Source organism: Schistocerca americana, chromosome 5, assembly GCF_021461395.2.
Source record: "Schistocerca americana isolate TAMUIC-IGC-003095 chromosome 5, iqSchAmer2.1, whole genome shotgun sequence".
Lineage (NCBI taxonomy): Eukaryota > Metazoa > Arthropoda > Insecta > Orthoptera > Acrididae > Schistocerca > Schistocerca americana.
Window position 1 is genome coordinate 438,210,405 of NC_060123.1, and position 27,458 is coordinate 438,237,862.

The 27,458-nt window shown below is 39.8% G+C and overlaps 1 protein-coding gene across 1 annotated transcript in view; it reads right to left on the reverse strand.

Moving 5' to 3' along the window:
• The window catches only part of LOC124616419 (uncharacterized oxidoreductase YjmC-like), an 84,040-nt gene that overhangs the window by 44,045 nt on the left and 12,537 nt on the right, over positions 1 to 27,458 (reverse strand). Inside the window, exon 2 of the mRNA XM_047144726.1 lies at positions 7,223 to 7,411. Coding sequence (XP_047000682.1) covers positions 7,223 to 7,411 — 189 coding nt within the window. The remainder of the gene's footprint in view (positions 1 to 7,222; positions 7,412 to 27,458) is intronic.

Below are 27,458 nucleotides of genomic sequence, written 5' to 3' on the forward strand. Positions count from 1 at the left end.
TTAATGTATTTGAAACTAGATCGATCCATTTGTAATTTCCTTGAAGAGGAAATATCTTCCACATCTTTTCCTTAAGTGTTTGGTTGAATCTTTCAATAACAGATGCTTTTAATTCTGAAAAAGTTGAATAATGACTGATGTATTTCTTCATCAACTCATGAAATTCTTTGTTATAGAATTTTTTCCCATTGTCTGTCTGCAGATTTTTTGGCCTCCTGGAGCTGAATATTTTTTCGAGAGCCACATTCTTACCTGTTTTATCTTTAACTGGGATAGCCCAAGCAAATTTCGAAAAGACATCAATAACATTCAATAAATATTTGTATACTCAATTTATTTTTGAAATTCCTTTCATCTTGCCCGAATCCACTTTGAGTAATTCGGCTTGCCATAAATCATCTATATCGAGAGAAAAAGTCTAACTTTGGCACAGAAAGGGGTGAATTATATTGGCACTAAAGTCTTTGGTCACTTACCAAATAGTATCAAAAGTCTGACAGATAACCAACAAGTATTTAAGAAGAAATTAAAAGAATTTCTGAATGACAACTCCTTCTACTCCATAGAGGAATTTTTAGATGTAAATTAAGAAAAAAAAGAAAAATAAAACAAAAATATTTAAAAAAATAAAAAAATAAAAATAAAAAATAAAGAAAAACCAAAAAAACACAAAAAAATAAAGTTGTTATATTAACTTAAGTATGTTGTTAAATTAACCTAATTATGTCATGTATTGGAAAATTTGACTCGTTCCATATCATTACGAAATATCGTATTCATGATCCATGGAACTAGTATTAATCTAATCTAATCTTCGTGTAAAATTTTTTCTCATTGGCTTATGTAGCTCATTAATGATTTCTTCACGAATAAAAAAGGGTGATAAATTGCTATCTCTTCCAAATTTTTTGACAAATTTACTTTTCATCTTTTTAAAAACTGTACAAAGACCTTCAATTCTTTGTCTTCCATTCATTGTTGTTACTCTGTGTGGATTATGTGTCTCAGTAAACGTTTTGCACTTTAAGCAATAAATGTGATCGCTCTGAAGAGGTCAGTGCAAAGCACGATCGCCCTTAAGGACTAAATGCGAACTGTGACTATCCATTCATATAGATACAGTTTATTAAATTTTAAATTATTTCGCCAAACAGAATTATATTTACATCAGCTGGAACAGTTTTAACAGAATCTTACAATCTTACATTTAGTAAATTTGATTTAGGTACCATTAATTATTATTATTTATTTCGTATAGCCTATCTGCCACGCTTACTGTAATATCAAAATAATCAAAGTTCAAGTCTCTATTTACATTCTTACCAATCACAATAATTCTTGTAAGCCTGAATTCATATTCGAAATTGTGCATTTTTTGCTTGCCTCCTGTCATAAAAGTAAATTCAGTTATCTGTAAAAAGTATTTCTATTTCTTTTTTGGCAAAGTAATTATTGAATTGTGTCATAATACTTGTTAAATTTTGTTTAAACCTTTCATTATTCTTCTTTATTTGTTCATCAAAGTCTTTTGTAGTGACATAATTACTTAATTGCTTTGCATATTCAGACTTCATAACAACATTTGATAACTCTTTATCGAAATAATGATTGTTCACTGCATCCTTTGCATCAATTGGATCATTTACATTTGCAAGTCTTCTACCTTTAAAACCAATATAACCTCCAGTTGCTTTAAAAATAGCATTAAATTCTTTCTGAAACTGTTTATTTGTATTGGCTATCTTTGGGTCTATTCATGATTGAAATTGCTTAATCCTATTTCCATTTTTGGATCAACTTCACTTTTTATTTTTGGATCAATTTCACTTTTGATAATTTCTAGATTATATGCAGGTGCGCTAAGCCCTTCAGTTTGACCTACTTTATTTCCAAAAATGTCCATTTATTAAATCCAAAATTTCATTAAACTTATAATCCTCACATAATAATTTTAAAAGAAATAGGCACAAGTGACCACATATTACTTCCTCAAAATTTTTTATTCTTTCACTATTGTAATATAGTTCATTTTTTCCCAAATAGTTAACTAGCTGTATGGTATATTACCATGAAATGAATCAAAACTAAATATTAAATTTTCAGCTTCATGATAACAAATCCAATGAGTACCAGGATGATCAGATTTATCTAAATTAAATTCCACATTCATATTCTCTTGGATGACTCGGTAATTCATCAGTCATGTATACACTACAAATGTGTTTAATTTTCAATTGTTTAGCAAGTTTTTCTATATCGAAATGACTTAATGCATTAGGATATTTATAAATTACTTCTTGGAATTTTTTTTACTTTCTTCAGTCCAGCGCCAGCTTTCATCTCCATTGCTTCAATATGTCTTTTCTATTCCTATAATTCTTTATCAGTCTTTTTCTTGTTTATAACTGCAATTGCGATTGCTACAGATCCATCAGTAAGTGAACCAATAGCTGCTAGATATGGTAATGCAGCCAAAAGTAATGGTAGAAATCCACCTTCATGTTGTATTAGTCCTTTTCCTTCCTTATTTTTTGTTAGATATTCAATAATTTTTTTCACAACAGGAATAGCTAATGTAACAAGCAAATTTCCTCCAACTTTCTTTTCTTTCTTTCTCTTTTGAGCATCAGTCAAAAATGGTACAAACGCATTTAATTGATCATTATTCAACTTTAATTTTATTGATTTGGGTTTAGTCTTGCCACTAGGTAACAAAGTATAATCAATAGTGAAATTGTTCATTTGTATAGATTAAAAATTTAATAAGATGAAATTCTTATACTCCCCATCCATTGTCATCCACAACTGAGCCCATTCCTAATTTTCGTTTTCCATACATTATTCTTCTATCTGCTGTTGCTGCAACTTTTTCTCCTAATGAAGCATCACTTGAAAGAATTCTTTCTTTTGCAGCTAAGTGAAGTCCTTTATCGACTTCATGTCTTTTTTCTAAATCTTTATGATCACGATAAGCAACATCATGTCTTTTACAAGCCTTGTCTAGTGGATTAATTCTTGGATCACTACACGCTAGTCTTTCTTCAAGTTTAGTGAATGGCCCACAGTAATTAAATCCTGGTACATGCATTACAGGCATTGGTACATTATTTAAAACCCAATTGACCAACCCTTTACTATGTTTTTCACTCTTTCAAAATGTATGAGGAAGATTATTCAAAATTTTAATCAAATATGGAATGCCTTTTGGATTGTTGATAACAAAATCACTAAATTTATTTTTCAACATTTGCATTATTCCAAATTTTTCATTATGCTAATTTTTATTTCTAGCTGGTTCTTCACCATGAGTAACTGCTAATCTATCAATTAATTGCTGAATATTATCCATCAAAATATATTCAATTGGTGTTTCTGTATATTTTTTAACTAAGCCTTCGTCTTTTTTCTCAGGTGAACTAGATTCTATAGTTAGTCTTCTCAAGTTTGGAAAATAGCCATCAACAATTGGCTTTATCAGATATTTATATTTATTACCTCTACTTGACCTTATTTAATTTGGATTATTGTCAGAATACAATGCTCCTGAATTGTATAATATATCTCCATAATTTGACAAATCTACTCCATCAAATGTTTCATCCACATCATCCATAGTAATCTGTTTTTCAGTTAAAATACTCATTAATCTGTCAGTTCCTGCACATATCTTTTCGCCAATTTTTAATTTATCTCCTTCAAATGTTACTGGTAATCTTGCTATATATTTAAAGGTACCAACAGGTCTTAATCCAAAAATAGTATCTTCACTATGGTTTACATATTTTAGCATTCTTTTGCATATTTATTCTATATATCTTGAATTTCTGATTCATTTAGTGTGTAGTCATATTTTCCTGGAATATCATCAGACCAATTGTGTAACTGTAAATCCTCAAGATTATGATATGGAATCATTTGTTTTTCAACTTCTCTATTTTCTTAAATAGCTTTCAGAACACTGTCACCTAATCCTTCAATTCCTTGATTGACTTGTGCTTGGCATTGATAACTGGTTGACCTTCTTTCTCAAATTTTTCACACTCTGTTCTTGGTTGTTTTTTCCATTTTTAAACTCATCTTTTACTGCTCTTTTGCTCTCCTGTTCTGTCTAGCTTTTTTAACTATTTCTGGGTCGTATTTTGCAAACATTTATTAAGAATAAAAAACACTAATTAAAATAGCTTTAAGTTTATGTTGTTTTGAAATGTTGTATTTTATTTCTGAACTTTCCATCATTTGATTTCCTAGTCATGTCTATTGTTAAAAATTCAAACTGGCCATTTCAACATTTGCTAACATTTCTTTAAATTCATTAAACTTTAAATCTCCTCCAACAAACTTATAGTAAATATGATTGAAATTTGTGTCATCTAGGCTAAAGACATTAAAAAACTTAGGTAATCTCTTATTAGTCGTTTTGGTATCTTCGAGTAGGTTTGAGCTAAGTAAAAACAATGTATTCCTTTGTGCCTACCTCTAGTAAAATACTCTCTAACGATATCTTGGTTCTCTAGAATGAAGCCATCGAAGACAACAACTGAATTGTCTTGACACTGACCCAATGGAATAATTTCATCGTTATTGTCGAGAAAGGTAACAATTTTTTCATTATGCTTATCTTCAATTTTTTCACATCCTTTCATAAATTCCGAGTATATTAGCTGATCTAAACCTTTTGAGTGAATGTACTAGTGATTAATTTTATTCCAATTCAGCCATCTAGGAGCTAAAATATAATTATCAATCATCAATGTAGTTTTTTGACATTAACTCGACCCAATAATTGCACATGAAATAGAATTAGGTAGAAGTTTACCATGTTCATTTTTCGACTTCTTTTCTGGAAGTCTTATATTTGGCTCCCAATCCGGTTTGGTCATTTATTAATAAAAAAATTTATAGTAAATGAGTAGACTATTTCAACTGAGTGGTAAGTCATCTGTTCTGAGAAAATGATTGACTGTACCAATATGAGACAGCTTTAGTAGTGTTGCACTGGTTGGATTTTATTCATCTTTTCTAACTCCAAATATTACATCGAGAAATAATAAACTTTACTGTGATGGAGAAATGATAGAAATTCCAGTAGGTGACTACAGTTTGAAAAACTTGGGAAAAATTATTCATCTGAAGAAGCCAAATAATCACATCACAGCAGACGAAATTTTAAACAGAACTGTTACCAAAAGAGATGTAAAATTGTATATGGACATAAAAGTGTGCTTGAATTTAGTAGTAAAATTGTTGAGGCTTAAGAAAAAACTGTTACTAAAGATGTTCCTAAAATTATTCCATTTGAGTTAATCAATATAAATTTCAATCTTGCTGATGGAATGTATGTAAAGCATACTGATCATTTTCACAGAGAAACTAATATTATTGCTTCATTCACACCTAATGCAATATTTGGTGGGCCAATAATTCACAAACCGAATAATCCTGCAAATATTCCAATTTTTGATCCAGTTCAAGACTTAGAAATTACTGTAAATGACAAAAATGATAATTTGATTGACTTTAATGGTGCTTGTGTGACAGTTATTTTAGAAATTTCTTAATATTTTTTATGCTTAAATAAAACATGAACAAAGTCGACAGTTATCAGTTTTACTCAATCCCTGTGAATGAGAAGACTAAAAATAATTTGAATCTCCCCAACAAGAACACAGAGATTAATATAAATATTGGAGATGGTTGGGCTCATCCTAATCATGCCCAATTATACATGAACTTCAGTATTATTGGAACTCATGGTACAGATTATCCAACTTATGATGGAAAATCCAATAAAAACATAATCGATAATTATGTAGCAAAACTGTTTGATGTTATCACCATGTAGAAAGGTAACAATATTTAGTCTAGAATGGAATTTCCATTTATTTCTTCATTGGCTCTTATTCGATTACTTTGACTCTAGCCAATGAGTTAACCATGGAAGGCCATATTCTTAATAACGGAAAGATAAAAAATAAGAAAAAGAAGTACTTTATCCATTAGAAATATTCAGTGGATTTTTTAAAGATTATAAAGAAACAATGTGGGAAGGAGATTTAACAGTAATTTTTACATGGTCATCAAGTGCTGGAGATCCTATTTTTCGCTGGTCAGATCGTACCCAAGATGAAGTTGAAGATGTGACCATGCTTCTAAAGGAGAATCAATGGAAATTCGTGTTCCTGTTGTTAAATTTGCACCAAAATATTCGCTTAAATTAGAACAAGATAGACTTAAAAATCAAGAAATTCCCATATCTTTCTTTGAGCCACAAACTGTCGAGATTGCTGGATAGGATGAAAAAAGAAATTCTGAGTTAGATATTACAAATTTCTATAACTTCGAAGAATTTGATATGCCTTATTTCATCTTCATGTGAAATTACAGAATATATACTTGAAAAATGGAAGAAATTAAGCTTTTCCTCAAGAACTGTGGAATCTAGATCCGCCAAATATTATCTAAAAGCTTATGATACTTTCCTACATTTTAAGAGAACTACACAATTGAATGGTGACATTAATGTGAGTCCATTCAATTTTATTCAAAATTATTCTATCTATGTAACAAATATATCTAGAAGAATGAATGTGTTAGCTACTCAGAAAACAACAATGAGGTTGTGTGCAACTTTTAATGAAAAAAATTCCGAAAGATACACTTATGTATGTAGTAATGAATGGTAAAAAGAATTTGACATGTGACACACAGGACAGAATTTTGTTTGAAAATTTTTGAACATTTTTATTTTCGTGGGTGTGTTAGTTTCCATTCGTTTATAAAAAATGTTAGTGAGTAGGTGGCCAATATGCGCAGCCTAGTCGTTTATAAGAAAATAAAAAACATATTAGATTATCTGCAAGTGCGCTTACTACTGCCAACTTTTGAGACTGAATAAGTTTTGCATTAGATTCTGTTAAATTTGGTTTTGGTGCATGTCACTTTTCCAGGCTGCAAGTTAGTTATATCAAAAGTTACATTTATAAGATTCCCCCTTCACATGCCCACTTGGATTAAAATTTTGCAATCACTCATCACCCCTTGTCTCATCTGTTAACATGGGGGCGACTCAAAACAGTGCCATGCTCTCTCTAGACATGGGTACCATACCATTTCAGTATGCATTGAGTCTAACACCAGCTATGGACGACAAGACTTCAAGATGCTGTTGTGAAAGCTAATGGGGAACAGGAAAGGAGAAACAAAAGCAGATGCTGAGACTCACATTTGGCAGTGACCCATCCTATGCCGGTCTGCTTGGCCTTCTGGATGGACATGTGCATGCAGAAGTTGCCTACGATTGCACCCAGTCCGTTGTTGCCATCCACCCACGCTGTTGATGGCGTATCATTCAGAACACATGGCTCGGCATTGGGCATGCATGTTCCATTCTTTACGTCCTTCACGTACATCTCTGTGGACAAACATGTGTCAGGTTACAGAAATGAGCTGTGAGAAAAAAATGATATTCAACAGACATATGGCTGTATTTTCATTGGGCATGCATTTACCCATCTTTGCATCCTTCACATACATCTCTGTCGACAAACATGTGTCAGGTTACAGAAATGAGCTGCGAGAAAAAAATGATAGTTAACAGACATACGGCTGTATTTTCATGGAGTAAGCTGCCATCGGGCATGCATGTATCATTCTTTGCATCCTTCACGTATATCTCTGTCGACAAACATGTGTCAGATTACAGGGATGAGCTGCGAGAAAAAAATTATAGTTAACTGACATATGGCTGTATTTTCGTGGAGTAAACTGAGTGCCTATTCACACTTTCCTTTAAGGACACAACAAAAGTCCCCTGTGTTGTTTCCTTCTCCCTTCTTTACCACGTGAACAGAACCACAGAACCGAAGGTTTATATATATATATATATATATATATATATATATATATATATATATATATATATATGCAGCTAATTGTGATAGAGGCCAAAGATCTCATTCACACATGTGGTTTCAAACGTGGAAGACAATCTTCATGTGTGCACTTCACACCTCTCACGTCACACCATGATCTTAATTTCGAGGAGAAAGACGGCAGGTTATGGCAAGTGGGAACACGTAAGTTATCTGTAGTGTATGAAATGAATCTGTGTGTTTTTGATATCACAAGTAAATACATATTATGGCAATAGGAGCATTTAAACAGTCTATATGTTGAAGGAGCTGCAGGCAATAGTGAAAGGAAGAAAAAAGAACCTTCCTAGTTGCTGTTCCATATCATTAGTTTGTCGATGACTGGAGTGTGCCTGGGCTGGATGTGAAGGCTGAAAACACTCGCAGGCTTGCAGTACATGTAAGGAACTGGAGCATCGTTTTATTAATCAATTCTACAATTGTGTCACGGACTTCAGGTACCACATGACATATGGCTCCTTTCGATAACTGACTTCCAAACTTGGGGAGGATTTGCCAGTGGCATGTGATACACGTCAGTCCACTGCCAGGATAGGGAGAGAGGCTCAGGGCAGAGATGGGTTGTTTTGGGAGTCGCATTACACAAGCAGTTTTTCGTATAATGCCGAGGCCATCACTCAAAGTATTCGTATAGTGTGCAATGACGAGCACCTGATCTGGTGTGGAATCTTAGTTTTTACAAGTTGTTCCAAAAGGTCAAAACAAATCTCAAAATAACTTTGTTTTCTGCTAACAGGTCGTCTTCCTAGAATGCTGTGGTGGAGGAAATCAGCCTCTCTCTGCATTCTGTAAGAGGCGACGTAGCTGCATCGCGCTTAGGAATTCTTTTCTGTCCTTGTAAGGCGATGGGCCGACTTCCTGGTACCCCTTAGTGTAGGGTGAGCACCCGTCTAAAAGGCTGTAAGAGGGCTCCTCATTGGTTCACCTTAAAAGATAGCAGACGACAAAAGTCTGGACGCTAGTTTCCAAGAAATTCGGAGGTGGAGACTAGCGTATTGGCTGAAATGAAAAACTTAACCGAAGGATGGGAGTGTTACACATAATTGTTTGTGAACTCGGACTGAGGACTTAGATGATTGGTTTACATTCCAAAACATTTCTAGGTGGTCAAGGGTGGATGGAAATTGTGTGGACTGGTAGAAAGGAGAGAATTCTGAAGAGAGAACTTCACCTCGGGATTCTGAATAGAAGACATCGACTGGAGATTTTGAGTGTAGCATTGGACCTATACTTCACATGCAGATGTAGAGAGATGTTCCTGCAGTCGGCAGCTTATGTCTTGCAGACTGCGACAGAACACAGCGTTCTCAACACCACAGAATGCTGAATATGGTGAGAAATTGCAGCTTAGGTGAGCAGCGTCTGTGTTGTATATGTCTGGGGTATTCGTCAGGAATTCCTCTTCTTCCCTGGTCTGGTGATGGCTAAGCACAGGTGCTGTTCCTAGAGAATCTTATTTTGTTTGCAGAAGTTGACTTCTCGTTTTGTGTTGCTATCTTAGTTCTCAGTTTTTTTTCTTCTTCACTGCCAGCAGTACTGACTGTTTTTCGTTGGCCAGTGCATGGCCAGTCTTCATTGCTTCTCAGTGTGGACAGCAGTATGAATAGCTCAGCGCGTTAGCTGCAGTGTAGCGGGCGTGGCTGCCTGGCCAGACAGCATCATGATCTCAACGATTTTCAGCAGTGTCTTGGTGATGTGAGACACTTCGTTGATGGCAAAGCGATGAGGGCAGCCGGATCACCTGGTGACAGTGGCTGCTGCTACATCACAGGTTACAGCAGCCGCTGTTGGGAGATTTGTTGCACCATCAGCTTGGATGGCAGTTGGAGCACTTCTAGTGCTGCCATCTGCTACTGTGTTGTTGTCTTTTGTGTGGCAGCGAGTTTTCCCTGTGGCGGGATCAACACGCTTATCCTCTAGTGTGCTGTCTCAAGCATGCTTTTTGGTGTGTAGGTGCCGATTTCTTCTGCTTCATGGGGTGGAAGCGGTGGTGACAGCCTCACTGCCCGCCTTCTGCTTTTGCTGTTCTTTGGCCACTCCACTGCCCACGTGACTAGGAGCAGATGTCAGACAGAGCAGTCGGTCTTCTGTTTGTGCAGCATGCCACTCAGTCGAGCTACCACAGCCTTAAAGTACTGACAGCCACAGTAACTTGGGACGTGCATTCCGCCACAGTTCTTGCATGCGGGTTTGTGTGTCCTTGGCAGTGGCAGTTGATGCTTGCACAGTTAACGTGATCTTGAGGGAAGGAGCAACAAAAGCACTGAGGCAAACCTCTCTTCTTGCACAGCGGCTCGACAATGACTGCGGTGTCTTCAGCTGAAAAAAACTTATTGTTGTACAAGTTGTCAACAGCGATCACCAGGGTGGAGAGCGGCTCTTTCTGAGTCTGGTGGCGCCTGACACAGGCCACACTACGTACTGCAAATACCAACTCCTTCAGTACTTCTTCAAGGAAGTCCAAGATTTCCGAGCTTGAAAATCACTTGAAGACCACCTTGATGAGTTTTCCTGGAATGGTAGCGTGTGTATAAAATGGCAATGACGGCGCTGCCGCCTCGTTCATCACCTCTGGGAAATCTGCACAGTTAGTGAGTTGTACTTGACAGAGTAGAGCCCTGCAGTCTTCACGATGTAGTTTGCCATCGTCCACTGCTCGAGACGTGAAAGGTTCAAATGGCTCTGAGCACTATGGGACTTAACTGCTGAGGTCATCAGTCCCCTAGAACTTAGAACCTAAGGACATCACACACATCCACGCCCGAGGCAGGATTCGAACCTGTGACCGTAGCAGTCGCGCAGTTACAGACTGTAGCGCCTAGAACCGCTCGGCCACCACAGCCGGCGACGTGACAGGAAACCTTTGTAATCCTCTTCATATCAGTGAGGTTGGCAAGTAGCTCCTGTTCCGACCGCATAGCTGTGGTGCCAGGTGGGAGCTGGCCAGGTCTTCATTTGGCTGCTGCCTTCATGATAGCTGATTTGGGCTGCCTTCCTCACCCTGCTGTCCGTTCTGCGACTATTGTTGCGTCGGTGGGTCAGGACCACTAAACGCCAGGAAGGAGTTACCGGTTTCTTGGGAGTTGGTGTAGAATGAGCCGCACACTTCCATGTGACTCTCCTCCAACCGCCATTCGCGCCTGTATCAGCTGTTGGTGGTGCAGAGGATCCACATACTTGGACGCCAAAGATGTCCAAACACATCCCATCACACATGTGTCAGCCAAAGCTCTCTTCTTGCCTCCAGTTGTGGAGATCATGGCCCACTTTCTCGCCTGGGTTGATTTCCTGCTCACAAGTTGTGATTCCGTCCTGGAACAGCTTATCTGCTCTTGATCAAGGCGAAAGAGCACTATCTGTGCATCTCTTCTCTTCCACCCATCTTACGACAGTTTGGAATTGCGAACCAGGATATATGGGTCGTTAAATTTTTCTTCTTTGTCATTTACGTCCACGTCCGCGTTCTTAACCGTGTCTTCTCGGTTGAGGGGTCGGATGGGGCCATCGGCAGCACAAGCTCCAACGGAAGCCGATTTGCCACACCCTTTGCAGCGTTGAGCGCCCTTAAGAACAAAGGGCGCATCCGCGCCACATTTGAGGTTTTGGAACGCGGGGCAGCGCTTCAGAAAGCCACATGACATATCAGAAGTGGAAACATCAATTCGTCCCTTCGTGTGCACGTCCGTAACTGTGTCCGCAGTTGGGTGTGCGTCTTTACTCAACGCCATCACACTTCAAAATGGGCGACAGAGAATGGCAAGCAGGCCATGAAACTTGCCAAGCGTTTGTAGGAGCGTAGTTAGGGTCAGGTAGGTTCTGCGAATCTTATGATTTTCTCGCTTAACTGAAGACTCATTCATGACTCAATCAGTGATGCCATTTGCATGACATAGATTTTCATTCTTCTGGAGCAATCAAACAATCACTGTGTCTTTATATGATTCCAGTTCTGTCCCATTCAGCCGAACTATCTGGTCGTATCAAGTCCTTTAAGTGTTAGATTACAGCTGTTCCATTTTGTTGTTGTGGTCTTCAGTCCAGAGACTGGTTTGATGCAGCTATCCATGTTACTCTATTCTGTGCAAGCTTCTTCATCTCCCAGTACCTACTGCAACCTACGTCCTTCTGAATCTGTTTAGTGAACTCATCCCTTGGTCTCCCTCTACGATTTTTACCCTCCAAGCTGCCCTCCAATACTGAATTGGTGATCCCTTGATGCCTCAGAATATGCCCTACCAACCGATCCCTTCTTCTAGTCAAGTTGCGCCACAAATTTCCCTTCTCCCCAATTCTATTCAATACTTCATCATTAGTTATGTGATCCACCCATCTAATCTTCAGCATTCTTCTGTAGCACCACATTTCGAAAGCTGCTATCCTCTTCTTGTCTAAACTATTTATCGTCCATGTTTGACTTCATACATGGCTACACTCCATACAAATACTTTCAGAAACGACTTCCGGACACTTAAATCTATACTCGATGTTGACAAATTTCTCTTCTTTCGAAACGCTTTCCTTGCCATTGCCAGTCTACATTCATATATTCTCTACCTCGACCATTATCAGTTATTTTGCTCCCCAAATAGCAAACTTCATTTACTACTTTAAGCGTCTCATTTCCTAATCTAATACCCTCAGTATCAACCGATTTAATTCGACTACATTCCATTATCCTCGTTTTGTTTTTGTTGATGTTCATCTTGTATCCTCCTTTCAAGACACTGTCCATTCCGTTCAACTGCTCTTCCAAGTCCTTTGCTGTCTCTGACAGAATTACAATTTCATCGGCGAACCTCAAAGTTTTTATTTCTTCTCCATGAATTTTAATTCCTACTCCGAATTTTTCTTTTGTTTGTTGAATAACATCGGGGAGAGGCTACAACCCTGTCTCACTCCCTTCCCAACCACTGCTTCCCTTTCATGTCCCTCGACTCTTATAACTGCCATCTGGTTTCTGTACAAATTGGAAATAGCCTTTCGCTCCCTGTGTTTTACCCCTTCCACCTTTAGAATTTCAAAGAGAGTATTGGAGTCAACATTGTCAAAAGCTTTCTCTAAGTCTACAAATGCTAGAAACGTAGGTTTACCTTTCCTTAATCTATTTTCTAAGATAAGTCGTAGGGTCAGTATTGCCTCACGTGTTCCAGGATTTCTGCGGAATCCAAACTGATCTTCCCCAAGGTCGGCTTCTACCAGTTTTTCCATTCGTCTGTAAAGAATTCGTGTTAGTATTTTGCAGCCCTGGCTTATTAAACTGATAGTTAGGTAATTTTCACATCTGTCAACACCTGCTTTCTTTGGGATTGGAATTATTATATTCTTCCATTTCCCATTTTAATAGTTGTGAATTTTCGTGTTCTATGCATTTTTCAAGATCGAATAGATCCTTTGATTAATTCTTGTTCATTTATATATTAGTAGGTACCATTATATAAATACTGATTATTTGTGCCAGTGTTTCACTTCACTTCATAGTTACATGATCCCCCTGTTAATAGTCTTTGTGAAGTGCAACACCCACCCCTGTCCTATTAGTTATCCACTGCGCTACAGTATTATTAAAGCAACGATGTGAGTATCGGCCAGTTCAGGCGATGCAGATCATTCTTATATCCACAGGGGTACGTCAAAGCTCAGCTGACCCTCATATGTGGAATCTTAGAGTACCTGGTAACTTCTAAGAAGGTGCAATTGAAGGCATGTTGCGTAAGAACCAGTAGTAATCACTATTAATCATCGATCACCATTTAAAAATTTCGAAACCAATATTAGTCCTCTAACAGAAGCTCGTTTTGAAGAAATGTCACGTTTCCCTCTTCTTCCGTCCACTAATCCCATGTTACCGCCCTTAATGATATGTGTTCTTCTTCTTGTATTTAAACTACCTCGTCATGTAATGCAGCGACTGCAGAGGAACTAAGGATATAAAAGATTAAACATCCTTTAAGCATATTGAAAGGCCTCAACATACAAGAGCGACAAATTCCAAGAATAAGGCATATACCAACACAGTGCATACTGAAATGACAAGCAGGAATTTTGGAATAAGATGTAAGGAACGTATCAGATGCTACGAGGACATGCTGAAAAATAATAACTCCTATTTTTTAATGTGAAAACACTTTAATCATTTTAAGTAAACTAATCATTACTAACATTGCACTTTTCATTCTTCACGTCTACAAAATTAATTTCTCAACATAATCACTCGGGTGACGAATACATTTCTCCCAATTGAGAAAAGTTTGTTGATAGAGTCAATGTAGAATGTTCGACTTTCTTGACAGAGTCGCTACTTCACCTATTCTTACACCGCTTCATCACTAATCGTTGACGGTAATCCAAGATGTCAGATTGCTACGGATAACGCAGTGCTCGTCTGTGGTCTAGCATTTTCATGCTGAACGAGAGAGTACCCCATGTATGGACGAACTCTTTGAATTCTAAACTCGGTTATAACAAGGTGTTTCTCAAACACTGACATAGTTACATTACACACCAGCATGTTCCACCCTACTAATTTGCTGTCCTCTACCGGCAGATGGCTGCAAATATCTAGAAATGATGACTAAAAATGCAGAATGTTAATACGGCTTATTTTACTTCACATGAAAAATTCGGGGGCATTAGTTTTCAGCACGGCCTCTTAAAAGTATTACACTAATCAATCCACATTTGCAAAACACTTAAAGCAAAATAACCATCATCACATTGGATGATTCAGAGTTACAGGTGTTGCAGAGGAGTCTTAGGACAGCAGTATTTTGTGGTAAATAAACCATGTCCGGAAATACGCCGTTTGGAAGATAAATGACTTGAAATGAATGTCAAAAGATACACTGCACACGTATCAACCAACTCGTACCTCCGTGATCTACGAGGTGTGATTGGAAAGTTTTAAGAACGGGCTTGTAATTGTACAATGGTGGTACTTACATGCTACCGTGATGTATCTCCTTCAAAATAGTCCCCTTCTGACTGTACACACCGACTCCAACGGTGTTTCCACTTTTGGAAACATTCCTGGAATTTTTTTTCCTGAAGTACGAGGGCTATCCACAAAGTACATTACGTTTTCGTTTGTGTCCGTTAGGGGCGGGGCTAGCGCGGCCATCTTCATGTCATGGCATTCCGTCGCTCAGTCGGCATCCTGCCGTGCTAGTGAGGTTCGTGCTGTACTCCGATGAGTTACTGTGACAGTTTGAAATGTCAGCATTAATTGAAAATGCCGCAAAGTGTGAAGTGCGTGCTGTAATAAGGTTCCTGACTGCAAAAAACTGTACACCGATAGAAATCTATCGGCAGCTTTGTGAAGTGTATGGGGACAACATTATCACTGAAGGTGGAGTGCGTCAATGGGTCATAAAATTTAAAAATGGCCGAACTAACGTTCACGACGAAGAGCGAAGTGGAAGACCCAGCATAGTGACTGCCGAACTTGTCGAAAAAGTCGATGCCGCGGTCCGTGAAAACCGTAATTTCACAATAACGGAACTCTCTATGAGTTTTCCATAAATTTCACGAAGTTTGTTGCACGAAATCATTACCGAAAAGCTTGGTTACCACAAGTTTTGTGCAGGATGGATACCAAAAATCTTGACAGAGATTCACAAAAATCAGCGAATGGCTGCAGCGTTAACGTTTTTGGACGCTTACGAGAAAGATGGCGACTCATTACTCGATCGCATCGTTACTGGTGACGAAACATGGGTTAAGCATGTGAACTGCGAGACAAAATTGCAGTCAATGCGGTGGGGGCACACAAATTCCCCCCAAAAACCCAAGAAATGCATGCAGACAATGTCGGCAAGGAAAGTGATGGCGACTGTCTTTTGGTGCAGAAAAGATGTGATTTTTGTGGATTTCCTGGAAAGAGGCACTACAATAACCTCTCAAAGGTATTGCCAAATTCTGCACAACCTCAGAAGAGCAATACAAAACAAGCGCAGAGGAAAGTTGGGCTCAAAGATCTTGCTGATTCACGACAACGCCCGGGCCCACACAGCAAATGCCACTCATGAAGTTCTCGAATCTTTTAAGTGGGAGTTGTTTCCTCATCCGCCGTACAGTCCCGACCTGGCACCGAGCGACTTCCACTTACTCCCAGCAATGAAGAAGTGGCTGGCTATGCAGCGTTTTGATGACGACGCACAGCTTCAAGAAGAGGTAATCACGTGGTTGAAGGCGCAGGCGCCAGAATTTTACGACGAAGGAATTTCCAAGCTCGTCCATCGCAACGATAAGTGCCTTAATTTAAATGGCAAATATGTAGAAAAGTAGTATTTAAGTATGGCTTTCATCTGTGTATAATAAAAAAAATCCAATACTTTATTTATTTTTAATTCCAAAACGTAATGTACTTTGTGGATAGCCCTCATATGTTAAGGACGCTCTCCATGTTTGCCTGGATGTCTTCAATCGAGTCAAATTGCCCGTTTCAGCGAAAATTTCAGTTTAGGAAACAGGTAGAATTCCGCAAGGGCCAAATCAGAGGAATATGGCGGTTGCGGAAGCACAGGAATTTTGAATTTGGTCAAAAATTCAACTATGGAGAATGGTCGATGAGCCGGAGCATGTCATGGTGTAGCACCCAACTCCTGTCTTTCCACAATGCAGGCCTTTTCTTCTGCACCTCTTTGTGCAAACGCTCAAGGACACATTTGTAGTATTCCTGGTTAATTATCTGTCCTCCAGGGGTAAATTCATTGTACATAATACTGGTAGAATCGAAACACAATCACCAGCATTGTCTTCACAGAGTCTGCCGTGCTTTTTTCGGTCATGGTGAACCTGGAGTCTTCCACTGTGAAGACTGCACTTTGGTTCAAAATGTTCAAATGTGTGTAAAATCTTATGGGACTCAACTGCTACGGTCATCAGTCCCTAAGCTTACACACTGCTTAACCTAAATTATCCTAAGGACAAACACACACACCCATGCCCGAGGGAGGACTCGAACCTCCGCCGGGACCAGCCGCACAGTCTTTGATTCCTGCACTCTGGACCGCTCGTTTAATCCCGCGCGGCTGCACTTTGGTTTCAGGATCATATCCATATACCCACTATATATGTCACCTGGAATTACCCTATTTAATAAATGTGGGTCATTTTTAGTCCGATTAATCAGTTCTTGGCACATTTCAAGTCAGTATTGACTCTGGTCACTTGACAACACTTTTGGAATGCATTTTGCGGACAGTCGACCCGTGTTCAGATTTTAAGTTAAAATTGCCTGAACTGCATAGAAAGGTAAATTAAGTTCATCAGCCATCTCCTTAATTGTAAGCCCACGACCAGAGCGCACCAGGTCGCGAACTTTCAGAACATTTTCATTCGTTTTTGAGGTGGAAGGACAGCCGGGCCGTGGTTCATCTTCAAACAATTCGCGGCCATTTTTAAATCTGTTGAACCAGACAAAAACATTTGACTGACTCATACAATTTTCTCCAAAAGCTGTTTTTAATAGTTCGTAAGTCTCAGAAGCTGATTTCTCGATTTTAAAACAAAATTTCACACAAACTCGTTGCTCCGTTTTTACGTCCATTTTCACACAGACAGAATCCGACAAGAAGTCCTAACAGCCCCGAACTCAACCAGCTGCCACAACGAACTGAATACAGGAAATGCAGTTTCCTGTCAGAGGACGCTCAAGGACAAGGAAATGACTCACACCCCACCCTCTGTGTACCTGCCTGCCAAACCAGTAAGTAGTAGCGGATCCATTATTAAAACTTTCCAATCACACCTCGTACAACATATGCTCAGAGTGGCGACCACGAGTTTCGTTGCAGAAAGTGTATCTGCGAACAGTGTTCACACACACATTGTCCAAAAGTCCTAGAGTGTCCCGAATGACCTCTACTGCAGGGATTACAAGGGCAAGGAGATCGTCCTGTGACTCTCAAGAGTCTCATAAGCAATACTCTTTTTGTAGCCCCAAAGGAAAAAGTTCAAAGGCGTTAAGTCACGCAGTCTTTGTGGCCAACAATCAGTCCATCATGACCTATAGATCTGTCCCCGAATGTTTGGTGAAAGTGAAAAGTAGGCTGGCACACCATCATGGTAGAACCACATAGCCCAGTGTGTATGTAATGGCACATCCTCCAAATGCTGCACCAGTATGTTTTGCAGGAAGGACTGGTTAGACGGGGTGGTAGAATACACGGATCAACCAGAAGACCATGCATAATACCAGCCCATACATTAACACCGAAATGATATTGAAATTCATGCGGACGTGTGGCATGAGCGTTTTTCTCATTCTAAATGTGGCTGTTACGATGGATGAGCAGAACTTCCGTTTGTGAAATGCCATTCATTTCTGAAAAGAACGATTTGGGGAAAGTCTGGAATTTTGACACAATGGTGTAGGAACCATGTGCAGTGATAGGGATGTGGCGCAGATTCAGGTCGACCCATTGCCTGCACCCTCTTGAGCTGACAGGGATCAAGTGGCTGTTCACGGAGAACTCGCCAGATGCTGCTCTGGAATACATCCAAGGAAACAGTGATGTTGCAGGTACTCGACATACAGTCCTATTTGAACAGTTGAAGGACTTCCTCTTCCATGACAACAGTGTGGCACGTCCGGCCACGACCGCAGTCGCTCCTATTAGTCTTAAAGGTGCCAGTTTCCCGAAGTTGTTGTTAGCATCTTGTAAAAAATGCATGTGATAGATGGGCACGATCCAGAAGCCATTTGTGATATAGACGTTGTGCTAATCGACTATTCCACCCACTTTCACAGTAGATGAGTAACATGTCGGTGTACTCGGGAAACGTGTTCTCTGGCATTCTATAATATACAGTCAGTGGCGACTGATGGACATCTGCTCCAGTTCAATAGGTTGTTGTTCTCTGATGACACGTAACTTGACATCGCATAAGACATCACGTGACGCGAGACATCGACCTCTGTCAATATGTATTCCCTCCATCGTTAAAAGTCGTTTATCTTCCAAACAGCGTATTACCGGACATGGGTTTACTAACAAATGTACAAATATTGCTGCCCTGAGTACCAAATATTGCTGTTCTGAGTCCCCTCTACAACGTCTATAACAGTAATAGGAACTCTGAACCAGCCTAAGCAAGAGATGAAAATAATCAGAATAAGTAATCAATACAAGAAAACTATACATCAAAGGACCATAGCAGAATACAAGTAACTGATATATGACCAAACACTCACTGCTAAACCTACTCAAAAAGAGCTCTCTCTCTCTCTCTCTCTCTCTCTCTCTCTCTCTCTCTCTCTCTCTCTCTCACACACACACACACACACAATCTTTGGCCATAGACATCATAAAGTTGAAGGGTAGGACAAAAATGTGGAAACACCGCGAGAAATGCATGCTTGAACATAAAATCAGATGCCAGACAAGTGTGCAAGTTCCGCTCTCGTATTTGGCCACGAACGGCATCTGTGCAATGTCCTCAACACATTGCAAGTGTCAGTCGTGTTCTGTGTAGTTATGAGAGTATTATGTCGGAGCTAAGCAAATTCGAACATGAGCGTAATGTTGGGGCTCATCTGGTGGGATGCTTCCGTAACCAAGGTAAACGAAGTGTTTGGTGTTTCAAGATCATGTTTCCGAAAGAATTATTAAGTGTTTCTCAGAAAATAGAATCTCTATAAATTCTGGAAAAAACACACTTTATTCAGTTCTGTACAACTTAACAGATTCATACGAGCAACTGATGTCACACATGAGCAGGAGTCAATAAATAAGATGGAATGCCCCAAATTTTTGGGTATACATGTTGATGAAAATTTCAACTCGAAGAGGCATATATGAGTTTCTCAAACAATTAAGTTCAGCTCCTTTTACTCTTCGTACGAGATGCGGCAATGAAATTGGCGGTTTGTGCAAACGTGGAAATAGCACGCAGTCAGAAAACCTAATTAGTGCTATGTAGACAACAAACCTCTGCCACTGACCCTAATATCGATGTTCAGTCGAGGTGACATCTTGGACCGGTGAATAGCGTGATGCCGTGAAGGAGTTTTACAAAAACAACAGCTACGTGCCCACGCAGCGTGTATTTCGTTCGCCTGTACAATACTCAAATGCTCATCTGCAGGCTTGCATTCAACATTTTTGGCCGCTGCACCAGCTATTAATGTACCAGCATTCCACATCTGCAATGGATTTCTCTCGCACTTACGTTAACCTGTGATCTTGCAATGTTGATCACTTATATATGTTACCTACACAAATGCATTCCTGAAATTTCATTACTTTACACTAATAATTTTTTGGTGTTGTGATTTTAATTTTCTCCAGTGTATATGCGCGTACCGCAAGCTGTCACTTGGAACCAGGAAAACAATGCTATCCCTTTTCGTGCCTGGACCTACGTCAGCCGCCATCGTTGTTGAATCGGATTATTGTTGTTCCCATAATAGTTACACGCGCAGACAGAGTGAAAGAAAAAAACTACAGACTGTATGACTCCGTATGGGCCCTAATATCTCACATTCTACCACTGTGATCATTACACGATGAATGATAAAGGTAGTAAAATCCTCGTGCAGTCTGTAGCAAACGCTGGTTCTCTAACTTCTTCAACAGCGTTTCACGAAAAGATTGCCTTCTTCCTTCCCAGGATTCCCATCTATGCTCACAGAGCATTTCTGAAACACTCTTACTGTTCGAACTACTGTGGTGTTCCAACCAACCTAAGGATTGAAGACAGCTTTATGTACTTACTAAGGAGCGGTAAACAAGTACTGTTGTTGCTGATGCGGTCTTCAATGCGAAGAGTAGTTTGATGCAACTCTCCATGCTACTCTATCATGGGAAAGCCTCTTCATATCTTAACAAATACTGCATCCTACACCTATTTCGAAATGCACTGCATTCATCTTTTGTTCTTCCTCTTTTACGAAACTGATGATTCCTTGATGTCTCAGAATGTGCGCTACCAGTCGCTCCTTTTTTTCAGTTAAGTTGTGCCACAAATTTCTTGCCTCCCCAATTCTGTTCAGTGCCACTTCATTAGTTACACGCTCTACCCAACTAATCTTCAGCAGTTTTCTGTTGCATCACATTTCAAAAGCTTCTATTTTCTTCTTTCTGAACTGCTATAATCCACATTTGACTTCTATACAAGGCTGCTCTCCAGACAAATACCTTCGGAAAAGACTTCATAACACTTAAATTTATATTCGATTTTAAAATACTTCTCTTTTTTAGAAAAACTTTTCTTGCTATTGCCAGTCTGCATTTTACATCCTTTCTACTTCTGCCGTTTTCACATATTTCGCTTCCCAAATGGCAAAACTCATATAACACTTTTAGTCTCTCATTTCCTAATCTAATTACCTCAGCATCGCCTGATTTAGTTTGACTACATTCCATTACTGTTGTTTTGATTTTGTTGATATTCATCTTAAGTCCTCATTTCAATCCATTGCCCATTCTGTTCAACTGCTCTTCCAGTGCTTTGCCGAATCTAACATAATTACAATATCATCAACAAATGGCCGGCCCTGTGGCCGAGCGGTTCTAGGCGCTTCAGTCCGGAACCGCGCGACTGCTACGGTCGCAGGTCTGAATCCTGCCTCGGGCATGGATGTGTGTGATGTCCTTAGGTTAGTTAGGTTTAATTAGTTCTAAGTTCTAGGGGACTGATGACCTCAGATGTTAAGTCCCATAGTGCTCAGAGCCACTTGAGCCATCATCAACAAATGCCAAATTTCTTCTCGCTAAAATGTAATTCCTTCACATTTTTCTTTGGTTTTCTGTAATGCTTCTTCAATGTACAGACTGTAAACATCCAGGATCACTGCTTCTGTTTCATGTCCTTTGGCTCTGAGATCTGCCATCTGGTTTCGGGACGAGTTTTATATAATCTTTTACTTCGTGATACCATCATAATTTCAGAGTGTATTCCTGTCACACTGCCAAAAGCTTTCTCTAAGTCTACCAATGCTATAAATGTAGGTTGCCTTTCTTTAGCCTATTTTCTACGATACGTTGCAGGATCAGTATTGCCTCGTACATTCCTAGTTTCTCCGGAACCCAAACCAATCTCCTCCAGGATCGACTTGTACCAACTTTTCATTCTTCTGCAAATAATTCGTTTCGGTAATTTCAAAACATGGCATTAAAATGAACTTAAATTGACAGTGCGGTAATATTCACACCTGTCAGTCTCTTCCTTTTTTTGGAATATTGTAATTACTAGTATTAAAATCTTAAAACCGGTATTACTGAAGGCATGTTGGAGACAATGATTTGTTAGAAGGGTTCTGGGAAAGAACATCGCTTAAAAGCGCTAGGGTGACCAGTTCTGGACTACTACTCCGGTGCTTGAAGTCCGCACCGAGTGGTAATGGCAACAGACATCGAGCTAATTCAGAAACGCACTGCCAGGATCGAAGCAGCACAGCGTAGACCGTACGAAAGAGTAAAACAAATATTTGGGGAACGTAAAAAAAAATCGTTGTAAGAGAGATGACGTATTTCTCACGAAACACTGTTGGGCAAATTTGGAAAAGTGTATTCGAAAAAGACTTTGCACCCATTATGCTGTCACCAATGTATCTCGCGTGGCAATGATGACACAGGAGTAGGTACGTACAGAGTGAATAAAGTCATTTTTCTCCCGCCCAATAAGCGAACGGAGTGGAGCAGAAAACCTACAATATTGCTGTGGCTTGCGGAGTACGTACGTGTAGATGTAGATCTATGACTAATGTGAGCGTGTGTGTGTGTGTGTGTGTGTGTGTGTGTGTGTGTGTGTCAGTAACTAAGTATTTCTGTAGCCCCATCACAAAATTACAGCGTTTTCTCATCATGCCTCCCACCGCCAACTGATCAGAAAAATTTTGTCTTCTTTCCAATATATCGATTGTTGTTTTGTCGTCATTGTTATTGTAGTCTGCAGTCCAAAGATTGTTGTGATTCAGCTCTCCGTGCTACTCTACCTTGTAACAGTCGCTACACACCGCCTTTGATACTGCGATAACAGCGCGCCAAACGGTCACCAATAGAGATGGGTAAAACTGTTCTTTTCAGAGATTGGATCAGAACTGTTCACTCCCTGAAATGAATTAGCTCTTTTTCATGACTCACCACTCATTTACAATAGAAAATAAATGGAAGGCACATTGTCCTTTAAACTTGGTTTATTCCAGTAATATACCTGTATTTTGATCTTATTTTATCCTATTTTGAAGTAACACAGATAATGAGTAAGAATTTTGTATTGTTTATTAAAATTTCCACGATATGATAAAGTTTTTGATTATTGGTTTATTTTGCACTATCGTGGTTTTTTGGGTGATCAGAAAATGTTGTAACTTAAGATTTACATTAACAATATATTTGGCTATAATGTATTAAAATTTCATTAACCTCATATAAATACATCGCAAGCCATATATTTTTAAAGTGAACGTTTCCTTCCGAAGACGCCTGAAATCGCAAAATCCGTACCAGAATAAGAAAAAAAAATATAAATTTGACTGTAAAACGAAAGTGCTGCATATAGAATAAAACAAGGAAAATATTGGTTTATCACATTTTGTGATACGTTTATCAGTTCGCTCGTAATTAAAGCGAAAATTCGAGTGTCCATAATAAAAATCCTATAGTAAGAGGAGTCATCAGGAACCTAATCTAATCAGTTTAAACAAATAAAAATAAAATAAAAACAATTGATGTATACATAACATAATAATGTAATATACATAGCGGTATTACTACGAAGAACAATATCCAGTAGGGACGAACTCCGATGCAGAGGCGCTGAGTCGAGCAGGTCGAGCCGCGAGCTGTATTACTGCGTGAGCTGAGACTGCAGAGAGCAGAGTGACACCTGAGTCGCTTTGCTCAACGCTCTGGCTAGAGTCGAGACGGTGGGGTGAGCGTTGAGCGGGCGAGTTCCAAGAGTGGGGGGAGCGGTGAACTCACCCGCTCCGAGACAAATCGTCCGTTCCCTTGCGAGCAGGTTGTTGCAAGTAGTTCCTATGTTATCCGCTAGGTGGTTCTCTGCCCTGTTGCTCGCATCAACTGCCCAGAGGGCAGGACGTGCGACTGAAATGATCGCCGACAGAGTGTGATGCTAAGTTAAGCTGCGCCAGACACTGCACGCGGCAGACGACGCACAGAGACGGCACCGCATATGTGAAACACAAAATCCAATGGGGCACTGCACAATGCAGGCAGCCAAGGTAGAAGCAGGGCAGAGGCCGGCGCTGGCTGTGTTGTGTGGCGTGCACTGTGCTCTGAGCAGCAGAGGCGCTGCTGATATGCTCCGTCTCTCTCTCTCTCTCTCTCTCTCTCTCTCTCTCTCTCTGCCGTGGGAAACGTTTGGAGCTACCGTTCTTTTTTTCTGAATCACTGATTGTTCACTCCTTTGAAAGATTCAACTCTATGAATTAGTTCAAGAGCGGATCCCCCATCTCTAGTCACCAAGTTATACTGTTGAGTTCGGCGGGATGAAAGCAAAAGCGAATCGTAATTGTTTATGTTTGATTGCAGAAAGGTTTTCACGAACTGGAGAGTCTCTAGCACAGTAAATTGCAGCAACAAAAAGAAGACATCACTTTACTTTTCCTTTAGTTTCCTAAGGACCCTGGGTCGGTATCAGTTTACAATGACGAGACAGAAGTCAACGGGATACCTATTAACTTAGTGTCGTACCTCCTTCTGTCCAGCGTAGTACAGCACCTCGTCGTGTCCAGGGCGTACAACTCGTTGGAAGTCTCCTGCAGAAATATTGAGCTATGTTGCCTCTATAACCGCCCATAACAGCGAAAGTGTTGCTAGTGCGGGATTTTTTGCACGAAATGACCTCTCGATTATGTCCCATAAATGTTCGATGGGATTCATGTCTTTTGATGTGGGTGGCCAAATCGTTCACTTGAATTATCCAGAATGCCCTTCAAACTATTCGCGGACGATTTTGACCCAGTGACATGGCGCACTGTTATCCATAAAAATAAAGTCCGTGAATGACTGTAAGTGGTCTCCAAGTAACCGAACAGAACCATCTGCAGTCAATGAAGTTCAGCTGGGCCAGAGAACCCAGTCCATCCCATGCAAACACAGCCTACACCAATATGGAGCCAGCTTGCACGGTACCTCGTAGACAGCTTGGGCTCGTGGGGTCTGCACCACATTCGAAACCTGCTATCTGTTCTTATCACATGGAATCAGGACTCATCTGACCAGGCAATGGTTTTCCAGTCATCTAGGATCCAATCAATAAGGTCACGAGCCCAGGAGAGGAGCTGCAGGCGATGTCGTGCTGTTAGCACAGGCATTCGCATCGGTAGTCCGCTGCCGTAGCCCCTTAACGCCAGATTTCGCCGTACTGACCTAACGGATACGTTCATCGTACGTCTCACATTGATTTCTACGGTTATTCACGCCGTGTTGCTTGTCTGTTAGCGCTGACACCTCCACGCGAAAGTCGCTGCTTTCGATCGTTAAGTGAAGGCACACTCTTGACACTGTACATCTCGCAATACAGAATTCCCCAACGATTTCCGAAATGGAATGTGCCACGCGTAGAGTTCCAACTACCATTCCGCGTTCAAAGTGTGTTAATTCCCGTCGTGCGGTCATAATCACCTGGAAAACCTTTTCACATGAATCATCTGAGTAAAAATGACAGCACCGCCAATGCACTGACCTTTTACGCAGTGAGTGCGCTATCTGCGTATATGCATGTTACTATCCCACGACATCTGGCATCTCAGTGTATTTACGATTCTCTTGTATCCAAAATATGTTTTTTGAAGGTTGTCGTTTTCAATTTAAAATAGAAAATGACTAGAAAACAATAGAAGACCTGGCCTTTTGCAGAAATACGTCGTATATCTACTCAACGATGCGAAGTTTTGTTCACTACACATCCAGTCAAATTAGTGAACTTATGTGAAATGCATTGTTGTGATCAAGATAGACACAAAGCCCACACCTACCACAGTAGCACAAATTAATATGTCAACCAGCTCTGCAGATGACGAAGAGAGTGATGAAATGTATGATGAGATATAAGAAATTATTCAAATAGTGAAGGGAGACGAAAATTTAATAGTCATGGGTGACTGGAATTCGATAGCAGGAAAAGGAAAAGAAGGAAACGTAGTAGGTGATTATGGAATGGGGATACGGAATGAAATGCAGTAAATGAAGCAGGCAAAAAGGAATACAAACGTATCAAAAATTAGATGGACAGGAAGTGCAAAATGGCTAAGTAGGAACGGCTAGAGGACAAATGGATGGATGTAGAGGCGCATATCACTAGGAGTAAGATAGATACTACCTACAGGAAAATTAAAGAGACCTTTGGAGAAAAGAGAACCACTTGCATGAATATCAAGAGCTCGGATGGGAACCCATTTCTAAGCAACGAAGGGAAAGCAGAAAGGTGGAAGGAGTGTATAGAGGGTCTATATAATATTATAGAAAAGGAAGAAAATGTAGATGAAGATATGATACTGCGTGAAGAGTTTGACAGAGCGCTGAAAGACCTAAATCGAAACAAGGCGCCGGGAGTAGACAACATTCCATTAGAACTACTGACGGCCTTGGGAGAGCCAGGCCTAGCGAAACTCTTACCATCTGGTGACCAAGATGTATGAAGCAGGCGAAATACCTTCAGACTTCAAGAAGAATATAACAATTCCAATCCCATAGAAAGCATATGTTGACAGATGTGAAAATTACCAAACTATCAGCTTAATAAGCCATGGCTGCAAAATACTAACACGTATTCCTTACAGACGAATGGAAAAACTCGTAGAAGCCGACCTTGGGGAAGATCAGTTTGGATTCCGTAGAAATGTTGGAACACTTGAGGCTATACTGACCCTACGACTTATCTTAGAAAATAGATTAAGGAAAGACAAACATACGTTTCTAGCATTTGTAGACTTAGAGAAAACTTTTGACAATGTTGACTGTGAAACGTCCCCTTTGAACAATTATACAAGACTGTCCTTAAACTGACACACAATATGTTGTTAGCGCAACGCAATCTGACTTTCAAAATTCCCTACAAAAGAATGGCCCTGACTAACATTAAACTATACCTTTCACAAATCACTTACCTCACAAAAATCTTCGCTGCTCAAGCTACTGCAATACAGCGAGCGCCACTACTGCCAGCTAAATAAAAGATTCAAACTATGGAAGGCACTAACTACTGATAGGGATAGTTAGCAAATGAAAGATATTAATAGAGAACAAACAATGTATTTACCTTGATATCATCATATATAAATATAGCAGTTCATGACAAATTTCAAAACTCTGCCATCTCTCTCTCCACATCCACCACTGCTGGCGGCTCACCTCCAACTGCGCAACGCTACGCGCTGTTCACAGCCAGCTGCCTAACACTACAATGGCGAGTATTACAACAATGCAAAGCAGCCACAGACTGCACACAGCACAACCAGTGATTTTCATACAGAGGTGGCGTTACCAATAAAAAAAACCTAAACAGCCTACTTACAACTAGACTACTCTCTTTCAAATTCTGAAGGTGGCAGGGGTAAAA